This window comes from Pongo abelii, chromosome 5, assembly GCF_028885655.2.
Source record: "Pongo abelii isolate AG06213 chromosome 5, NHGRI_mPonAbe1-v2.0_pri, whole genome shotgun sequence".
Classification (NCBI taxonomy): Eukaryota; Metazoa; Chordata; class Mammalia; order Primates; family Hominidae; genus Pongo; species Pongo abelii.
The window spans coordinates 41,834,019-41,844,380 of record NC_071990.2 but is presented as its reverse complement, the minus strand read 5'-3'; the positions used below and the strand labels follow the sequence as shown (position 1 = coordinate 41,844,380).

General features: G+C 56.7%; 1 protein-coding gene across 11 annotated transcripts in view; it reads right to left on the bottom strand.

Annotated features, from left to right (window-relative positions):
- Positions 1-1,499: 1,499 nt before the first annotated feature.
- The window catches only part of FOXP4 (forkhead box P4), a 54,355-nt gene continuing 45,492 nt past the window's right edge, over positions 1,500-10,362 (bottom strand). For all 11 annotated transcript variants that reach the window (XM_063724780.1, XM_002816867.6, XM_009241858.4 and 8 more), the window contains exons 14-17: positions 7,087-7,208; positions 4,855-4,921; positions 4,144-4,313; positions 1,500-3,313 (exon numbers count right to left, since the gene is read on the bottom strand). In XM_063724780.1, coding sequence (XP_063580850.1) covers positions 3,166-3,313; positions 4,144-4,313; positions 4,855-4,921; positions 7,087-7,208 — 507 coding nt within the window. In that variant the 3' untranslated portion in view covers positions 1,500-3,165. The remainder of the gene's footprint in view (positions 3,314-4,143; positions 4,314-4,854; positions 4,922-7,086; positions 7,209-10,362) is intronic.

Genomic DNA, 10,362 nt, shown 5'->3' with positions numbered 1-10,362 from the left:
TGCAGAGTGGATGAAGGTGAGACAGAGAAAGCGGGGTGAGTGAGCGACAGACAGAAATAGATGGAGGAAAAGGACAAAAGACATGCCTGAGAGTAGAGAGAGGTCAGCAAAGACTCACCCTCCAGGTCCTTCTCCCAGCATTTGGCTGGAGAGTTCCAGCAGTTTGGTGATTTGTTGGAAGGGTGATTGACTCCAGTTCAGCTTTCTCAACACCCTCCCCTCCCCTGCTCCCCAAATACACTCTTCCCTGGGCCTTGTCCCTAGGGACAGGCCTGGGACTCCTTTCTGCCCTCAAGGAGGGAGTGTCCAGAAGGTGGCCTAAGACCAATGAGGGCCAGGTGCAGTGGCTCACGCCTGTAGTCCCAGCACTTTGGGAGGCCGAGGCTGGCGGATCACCTGAGGTCGGGAGTTCGAGATCAGCCTGACCAACATGGAGAAACCCCATCACTACTAAAAATACAAAAAAAAACCAGCCCGGCGTGGTGGTGCATGCCTGTAATCCCAGCTACTTGGGAGGCTGAGGCAGGAGAATCGCTTGAATCTGGGAGGCAAAGGTTGCAGTGAGCCGATATAGCATCACTGCATTCCAGTCTGGGCAACAAGAGTGAAACTCCATCTTAAAAAAAAAAAAAATAATAAAGAAGACCAATGAGACGGCTGAGGCCCTGGGGATGTGCACGGGGGTCTGAGGTGGCGGGAGGGGCTCTGTGTTGAGGAGGGGCAGCAGGTGGGGAACCAGGACTTAACACGGGATAAGAGGTGCAGGCTGGTGTGCTGGGGCTGGGGGAGGTGTCAGGGGCCATCTTTGGCTTAGCAGCATGGCCCTTGGCCTCTTTCCTTGCGGTCTATCCAGGGACCCCTTTGTACAGGTTGAATGATCCCGTTTCCGCCATGAGCCCACTATGACTATGATGACTATGGTCACCGCACAGTGTGCCACGTGGGTGTGCATGCACACTAATGGTCCTACTGCTTCAGGATGCCACCACACCTGGGCACGACTACACACACACGCCTATCCAGGCAGCCCCCTCGAAGATGTGGAAAATGGGCCCGGAAGGACACCTGGGCATGGGGGCGGACGTCTCCAGAGCTGGTGGCACAGGTAAAGGAACCCTGAGGCAGTGGTCCTCTCCATCCCTGCAGCAAATCAGCTGCCTTGCTCCAACACTCTGGCAAGAACTTGGATTTCAAACTAGTGAAAGAACTAGGGCAAAGGATTGGGACTCTGGAAGAAAACAGGAAAATGACAGAGAACCCTGTTTAACCGTGGAAGGGACAGGAGGCACAGGGGAACTGGAGGTGGGTGGGCCCTGTCCACAGTGAGGGCACATGCCCAGCGCCCCTGCAGGGCTGCTCATTCCATCCACTCACAGAAACCACCACCACCACAGCGACCCTCACGTTGCTGCTGCTCTGCCCAGGCTCCCTGAGCAGAGCGATCTTTCAGCTTTAATGCTCCTCCCCTCCCAAACCTCGGTGACACACACAGGGCCCGGTGAATAGAGGACGTTTAATATTTCAGCGCTGGTCAAACGGAACACAGGTGGGGAATACATAGGAAGGGGGCGGAGGGCCCCCTGCCTCTCAGGAGGGGTGGCTTGAGGGGTTCTTGGGAAATATCCAAGGAGTCTTCTCAGTAAAGGGGCCAGGCCAGGGGTGTTATGAGCATCCGATACGCCCAGTCCTTGGCCTTGAGTTGGGGTCCCCCATAGGGGGTCTGTGGAGAGTCTCACTTTTTTCCAGCTCTTTTGCTAGAATCCACACTCCCAGCATGACGGGTGACTTGGTCCTAGAGAGGGGTCTGGAGAGCCCCCAGGAAGCAGCCCAGGGTCGGGGAGGAGGGCTCCCCTGCCCACTCCTGAGGGGGTGAGAGCCCACTTCCTTCCCTCCTTTCTCCTTCCCCCAGGCTGGGCAGGAGCGGAGGGGAGGGGGGCAGGGCCCTGCCTCCACTGAGCCCCAGGGTCCTCGGGGTGGATGGAGGAGGGGTGGAGAGAGAGGGTCTTGGCCACCAACAGACACTGTAAACTTTGGTTTAAAACAATAACTTAAGTGGAGGGAGGGCTTCCAGCCTGGGGCCGGGGTGGGACACTGGGAGGGCAGGTGCTGGGGAGGCGACAAAGGAAAAAGCCAACAAAAAGTTTTGGTTTTTGCTTCCGGCATAAGAAAGGTCTTTGGTCATCCGTTTAACTGGGGGGGCGGCGGGGGCAAGGAAGGGGAGCTGAGGGTGACTGCAGAGGAAGGGGAGCTGAGAGAGGGTGAGGACTGCAGAGAGGCCTGCAGGCTGGATGTGGGTGTGGAGCTGGGGTCCAGCCTGGCCTTCCCCTGGGCTCCCGGCCCAGGCCCCGCCTCTGGCCTCATGGGGAGCTTGGCTCCACCTGCAGAAGTGCACCTGGCACAGACCTCTGTGGGTGAGGCAGTACCAGGCCTCTTCCCATGGGGGCGGCTGGAGGAGCCCCCAGCAAACGGGGGTGGGGGTGGAGGTGGAGGCCTGGCTCAGCCTGGTTCTGTCTCAGGTTGGGGGCGGGGCTGGAGCCAGGTGGGCCTGCTCACATGGACCCCCACAGGGCACACAGACAGTCCCACCCCAGCAGCAGAGGGGGCTGTTTCTTCTGGGGATGGAGGAACAGTTCCTCCACCCAGGCCAGGGCAGGGTGGGAGCTGGGGGTGGAGAGTTCTTTCTTCACAGTACGGAAAAGAAGGCAGAAGGGAGCACGAGTTAGGAAAGTGGGGGCCTCTGGCCAGAAAACATGGCCAGAGCCAGGTGCCAGGGGGCCCTGGGTTTGAGAGGGGTGGCTAAGCCCCGCCTGCGGGTCTCCATGGTGCTGAGGGGCCCTGTGGGGAGAGCTGGTGGGGGAGGAGGGCCCTGCTGCTGCTGGTGGTTGAGGGGAGGCGGTTTCAGATGTGGGGAGGGTCTGAGGAGGGGTCTGAACCCTCCGTGTCCTCTACTGGTCCAAGACCAGGGGTTGTATCCCTGGGGGTGGGGACCGTCCCTGCCCCTACGTGTTTTTGTCAGGTCACACTGGGAGCTGCTGGCCCGGGCCTCCCCCGTCTGAGTCCTGGACTTGCCTTGAGGCTCGGGAGGGGCTGTGGAGTAGGGGAAGATGGGGCCTGGATTCTGGAAGGGAGGGGTCTCACCCCAGCCCTGCCGGTCCCTACAGGCCCTTAGGACAGTTCTTCTCCCGGCAGCTCCTCCTCCAGGTCCCTGTCTTCCGGAGGCCCCGAGGCGCTGGGGTTAGGGGTGCCCAGGGGAGGCCCGGGCTGCCTGTCTTCCTCCGCCTCTGCTGGCTCCTCCTTCACCTGCACCTGGTGGCTGAGGCAAAAGTATGGCATGGGAACCAGGCGGCTGTCGTCCGATGCCCTCTGCCCCTGCCCCACAAACTCACCCAGAACTCTGGGGCACAGTGGGGAGCCCACAGCCCCCTCCCCAGGAACCCCTCAGACCTGAGGGCTGATCTCCCCTAGGGCTCTCTTTTAAGAAAAGCTGGTGCTGGGGCAGAGACTGCTCTGGGTTGGGGAGAAGAGGGGAGCAGAGGGGAGATGAGCGAACGGAGGAAGGAGAAGAAAGAGAGAAGAGAGGCCAGGTGAGGTGGCTCACACATGTAATCCCAGCATTTTGGGAGGGAGAGGCCAGTGGATCACCTGAAATCAGGAGTTCGAGACCAGCCTGGCCAGCATGGTAAAACCCCATTCTCTACTAAATACAAAATAATTAGTCGGGCGTGGTGGCAGGCGCCTGTAATTCCAGCTACTTGGGAGGCTGAGGCAGGAGAATCACGTGAACCCAGGAGGCAGAGGTTGCAGTGAGCCAAGATCTTGCCATTACACTCCAGCCTGGGTAATAGAGCGAGACTCCGTCTTAAGAAAAAAAAAAAAAAAAAGAAGAGAGGAGGAGGAAAAGTAAGAAAGGGGGAAAAGGGGAAAGAGAAGGTAGGGAGGTGGGGAGGGGTTGTAAGAAGAACAGGCAAGTGGGACAAGGGAGGGCTGAGAGGGCTGATGAAGGAAGGAAGAGAGAAGCCACTCGTCCTGGGGAGAGGTGTGGTGGGGGTGGGATGGGGAACCCCACCCAGGGTGGGGGATGACGCCTCCTCCCTGGTGGTTGAGGGGCACTGGGGTGGGTGGGGGTCCGTGTTATGTGCTCACCTGTACTGGGGTGGGGAGAGGCGAGGAGGGCTGCTGCTGCCGTTGCTGGGCAGCGGCTCTACGGGGGCACCCATGTCATCGTGGCTGAGGGGCAGCAGGCTGCTGGCGGAGCCAGGGTTCAGCATGCCAGGGCTGTTGAGGAGGGGGAAGCTGCTCTCGGCCAGGGCGGCCTGGAGGGGCACAGGGTTGGGCCTCGTCAGTGGCTCCACAGGACGGGGCACACTCAGTCAAGTGCTGGGCCTTCCCCACCCACTAGAGAGCCGCCTGTGTGTCTGCCTACTGGCCCCACGGGCGGATCTGTCTGGGCAACCCCCAAGCCCCAACTCAGCCTTTGAATGTATCACCCCTCCCCCATGGCTGGAACTCTGACTCCCTGACCTCCTCCTACCTCCCAGCTTTCCTGGAACCTGGGCCTGGCTTATCCCCTCTCCCAGGGAACAGAGAACCCCCAGATTGACAAACCAGGAAAGGGGATGCTATAGGTATGCCATCCTCCCAGCTGCCTGCCTTGTCTGAACCCAGCCTTGAAAGCAGAGGTGGAGGCTGGCCCCGAGTTGGGGTGGGGCAGAGAGGTGGGGTCTTGGAGAGTTTGGGTCTTCACCCTCCTTCCCTCCTCTGGTGAGTCCTCTGCAGGGGAGGATGGGGGTCTCTTGTATGAGAAAGCAAGGGAGCGGGAGGTAGAGGTGAGTGGGTGGGCTCTGGGCCAGTCACCTGGTAGCTGGCATTAAGTGCTCCATAGCTGAGGCCCGAGATCATGTTCTTCACCAGGGTGGGGCTCCTGGAGGACAGAGAAGGCCATCTTTGGCTCACTCATTCACTTAGCTCTTCATTCGCATCTCTTTACTAAGTAAGGGTCTGTGCTGGGAATGGGGCCCATTCCCTATTCCAGGAGGCCAGGGCGGATCAGCCACTGTCTTGGAGCAGCTGTGTGTGTACTTGGTCTGATTCGGTCTTCACACTCAACTGGCCCTGCAGGAGCAGCCCCTTCACAGGTGGGTGCAAGGGGCTTGGTTCAGGGACCTGTCCAGGTCTCGGAGCTGGGAAGTAGGAACTGGCATCCCCCCAGTGTCTGCCTTCACAGCATGCTGCCCCCCCCACCCGTTTTCTCTCTCTGGTCTAGATTTTCCAGTGATTGGCAAGGTCCAATCTATAGTCTCAGTAGTTACACACCTGGTCTGCCCACACTGTCTTGCCATCCTAGATTCTGGAACATGTCAGGCATATGCCCAGCCTGTCCCACATGCTCCATACAGAAGGCTTCTCTGCACGGGAAGGTGTTCGGGAGTTGGGACAGGAAAAGCAGTGGCTGGGGGCTGTCCCTCTTCCAGTGATGACACCATCACAGAGCTCTCACAGAGCTTAAGGGAACGGCCAAAGGTCACCAAACTGGTGAGAAGCAGAGGTGCAAGCGCAGCCAGGCCTGGAGACTGGCCCCTGGGCATTCACCGGGGATGGCTTCCTTCCATTCTCCAGGCTCCCACACTGCCTGGGGTGCAAAGGCTCCTGCCTGGACAGCAGGCATCTTTGAGGGGAGCAGACACCCCACACCTCAGAGACATCCATCTAACTTGCTCTCCTCTCCTTACCCAGGGGCTCTGGCCCAAGGGGCACAGCAAGCAGGTGGCTGGGGTGGGGGTGTTTGAGGTGGGGTGAAGGCCACTGCTGCTACGTGGAAGCCAAAGGGAGGTCCTGACCCTGTCCCAGGCTCCTCAGTTTCTGTTTAAACTGCCAGGTGGAGGCCAGGTGCGGTAGCTCACGCCTGTAATCCCAGCATCTTGGGAGGCTGATGCGGGCAGATCACCTGAGGTCAGGAGTTCGAGATCAGCCTGGTCAACAGGGTGAAACCCCGTCTCTACCAAAAGTAAAATAATTAGCTGGGTGTGGTGGCGGGTGCCTGTAATTCCAGCTTCTCAGGAGGCTGAGGCGGGAGAATCGCTTGAACCCAGGAGGTGGAGGTTGCAGTAAGCCAAAATCGTGCCACTGCACTCCAGCCTGGGCAACAGAGCAAGACTCCGTCTCAAAAAAATAATAGGCCGGCTGCGCTGGTGCACGCCTGTAATCCTAGCACTTTGGGAGGCCAAGGCAGGTGGATAACCTTAAGTTGGGAATTCGAGACCAGCCTGACCAATGTGGTGAAACCACATTTCTACTAAATACAAAAAAAATTAGCGGGGCGTGGTGGTGGGCACCTGTAATTCTAGTTACTCGAAAGGTTAGGGCAGGAGAATTGCTTGAACCCAGGAGGTGGAGGTTCCAGTTAGCTGAGATCGTGCCATTGCACTCTAGCCTGGGCAACAAGAATGAAACTCCTTCTCAAAAAATAAATAAATAAATAAATAAAATAATAAAATTTAAAAAATAATAAATAAATCAGTAAATAAATAAAATGCCAGGTGGTGAAGCTAAGCACAAAAGACCAGGAGGGCAGAGACCTGGTCCTGGAACCAGCTCTGCCACAAATCTGCTCTGGGGCCTCCTGCCAGCCCCTAGCCCTCACTGGCTCTCCTCTGCCGTAAGATGAATTGGTGGGGTCCCGGGACCTCAGAGGTCTAGTCATCCTGATAAGTTGAGAGAGCGGGTGCTCTGGGGGTGGCAGCCCCTCACCCATGGCCCGTTGGCCGGCATCTGCCTGTGTGCCAGCTCTGGCCAGAGCTACTTGGGGCCCCTGTTTCTCTTTGCTACCAGGCCTCCTGCTTGGCCCCTTCCCTCAGTCAGAGTGAGGACAGAAGAGGACATAAATGTCTGCCTTCTGATTATCCATCACTTCCAGATTCCAGCCCCCTGTCCCCAAGCACTATCTCCTCTGCTCCTTTCTCCCCACACCCCTTCCCCCAGCCAGGAAGGATCTGGTGCACATGTGTACCCTGGAGAGGTAGGGGGTGGCGGTGCGTTGGCTCCTGCCCCCTGGACAGGTACACCCCATCCAGCTCTGGACCCACATACCCTGTCATCTTTGGCGGTCTCCGCTTCTGATACTCCCGCTCGTCCACAGTCCACACGGCACCCTTGACGTTCTCCACGCGGACGAAGCACTTGTGCAGGCTGAGGTTGTGGCGCACGGCGTTCTGTGGGTGCAGTGAAGAGGAGCTCAGAGGCAGCTTGTTTGGCCAAGCACAAACATGATAGTCGTCATCCCATCCCACGTCCCATGCAGCAGCGGCCCACCTTCCCCAGCTCAGGGATGAGCAGGGGAGGGGGATGGGCTGGGAGGAGACCTAGCCTAAAGGGAAGGCGGGCCCCTACCCTTTCCTTAGAGCCAGGGGCTCCCAGCCTCTTCACCATGGATGACCCATTTTATTAGCTGCCTCCTCTCTCCCTGCCACATCTTGGAAAGTTCCATCTACTAACTAAATGCTAACTAGTTAGTAATAATCTGTTTCATCATCTTTGTTAATCAAAGACACATGTAATTGTTACTCAGGGCTTTGGATCAGCAGCAGATCACATTCCGGCCCCGGCATCTCTGCAAGCCCAGGATGCTTCATCTCAGGTGCATGCAGAATTTCCACTAAGCTTTTACAAGTTTGGGAAAGAGCTCATAAACCCTCACTGCCACCTCCACTGACCCACAGGAGCCTGGGAGCCATGCTTTGGGCTGTGGCTCAGAACAGGCAGCTTATATTTTGAGAGCACAAGGTATACAGTAAAGGCCTCATACATACTTGTTGAAATAAACAGGGAGAGAGGAGAGTGTGGGTTGACAGCTGAGAGGCAGAAAGAGGAGAGAAAGAAGATAAGTCACCTTGTCTGTCCCACCTCCTCTTGGCACGATAACTTCAATAATTGAGGTCATCTGGTTTGTAGGACGCTTGGGTGAGGGCGGGGTGCTTGGCCCAATTCCCCCCCTCACTACCATGGGAGCCCGGACTAGGGCCCTAGTCTGCCCCACCTCATCGTGTCCCTCAGTCCTGTCCCTGCACCCTCCTCTCTCAGCTGTGCTGCCCCCACGGCCAGCTCCCAGGTATCACCATCCCTGCCTGCATCCCTGTCCCTGTTACCTGTCCTCCCTTAGCCTCCCCCGCCTCGTCCCCATCCTTGTCTCCTCTTTACATTTCTAAACGGGGAAGAAAGCGGGTAGGGCAGGCAGCCCGTGCCCCTGGAGATCCCTCTCCCTCTCTCCCTTCCAACTCTTGCCACTTGCAACTGGCCCGATTTCATTACCAATTTTAATTTGCCTCTAATTAAATCCTGTGTATTTTTCCGACTCGCTTGCTAATCCACGAGGGAGGCGGGCGGCTGGAGTGGAATCTCTTGGAGCGATAATTACAAAGGGCCTAATCACGCCGGGGCTCCTGCCTTGGAATAAATTTGCCCGCATTACGGGGCTCCGATCCTCCGCTTTGCAAATGAGAATGACCCCAATTTCCGAGGATGGCCTCACCGGGGCTTTTTTCCCTCATTTCGAAGCCTGATTCGTGATGAGAGACTAATTCGTTACGCTGAAACATTAACGGCAATTTAAGGGGTCTGGCGGGGGCTTCGTAAACAAAAGGACGGGCCCACAACACCGGCCTTGGGAGGGGATGGACATGGGGAGGGCCAGCAAGGACCATCAGCTTGGCAGATGGCAGCTCTGTCCCCGGATGAACGGCAGCTGGCTGGGCCCACACCATGCCTGCTCCCAATCCTTCTGCCCTGGTCTGAGGTGGAAAGTATCTCAGGGTGGGAGCCAGCAAAGGTGAAGAAGGCAAAGAAGGAAGCACAAATAATTCGGGAGAGGAGCAGAGATGACCTGAGGGGCTGAGAAATGAGTGGAAAGTAGAGGTGGAAGGGAAGCAGAGTTAGGTGTAGACGGCATATTTCCCAAGTAACATGAATGGACTTGGCTGAAAAAAACCAGAAGGTCAAAGTGGACCTCAAGCTGGATGGATTCTGCTGTGCCACCATGAGGAAGGCTCAGGCAGTGGCCTCAGGCACAGAGGCAGCAGCAGAGCACTGCTAACTGGGAAAGTCACCCACTTAGTCGTTCACCTTCCCCAGCCCAGATGCTTCTTACTGGACCCTAGACTAGGTGAGGGGAGATGGGGGTGAAGAACTAGGAGGAACACACCACAGAGATGTCAAAGGCTGGGCTGGGCTGGGCAAGGGCGGCAGGGTTAGAATATCAGGGGGGTGGCTTCAGGATGGTCACTGAGTAGTTTAAGAAGTCACCTAAACCAGGTCACCTAACCTGACCTCAAGAGAAGAGAGAATTAGAAAACTGCAGCAAGGCATAACAGGTAAGAGAGAAGGAAGGAAGGAAGGTAGGTGGCTTAGCAGTACTTTGCCCCTAAAGAGGAGGCTGTCTTATGGAAAGGAAGCTCTATATTGCTACCCCTAAAGGCAAAGGATTAATATGCATTATTAAACATCAGGTAATAATTATAATCATCCCTTACGTTTGTAGGACTCTATCATTTATAAAAACCTGGTATCTGAACTGACTTGGAAGCTGGAGACTGGACCAGGTGGTCCCAAGCAAGCCCTGCTGGCTCAGAAAGAGGGCAGGAATGTGGTTGGCAGAAAATGACATCACTCACAGCCAATTAGAGCAGCTGTCCCAACAGCCTCCCAGCTTCTCTCCCAAGCTTTGGGAATTGGGTATGGGGATATGAAAGTCATGATGCAGTCCCTTCTGCTGCACTTAGCATAATCCCAGGGCAAAGGGTAGGCAGGCACTGTGCAGACCCCACCAAGTCCTGGGCGCCGGTGGGGAGGAGGGGCTCAGTAACACTTGTTGAAACCTAGTAGGATTGGGGGAGGTAGCCCGTTTAACTGCAGTTTCTTCAGTGGCCAGCAGGGGGACTCAAGAGCCAGGGATCCAATTAAGGTTCTGAGAGGGTGTCCTTCCCTGCGTCTAACCTTCCCTGCAGGGGCCAACACTCTCTCCTTCTTCCCCCCGCCCCGCCCACTCTCCCAATTTAGATATCGCCTTCCCACCTTGAGACAGACAGACAGACAGACACACACACACACACACCCCTTTTGGCTATAGAAAAATAAATGGCCTAGTGCCCCAGCATCTCTGTGTCCCATTTTTCTAGAGTCCCCCCTCTTGCCTGCTTCTGCTCTCCCAGGAAAACTTACGGCTGAAGGTGTTGAAATGACTAATTGGATGGAGACAATTATCTTCCTGCCAGGGATGGCAGAGCTGGGGAGGGCTGTGAGTGCCGTCAGTGCCCCAGTGTGTGGTCCATGGCTCTTGGTCCATCCGTGTGTCTACACCTGCACTTTCCTAGC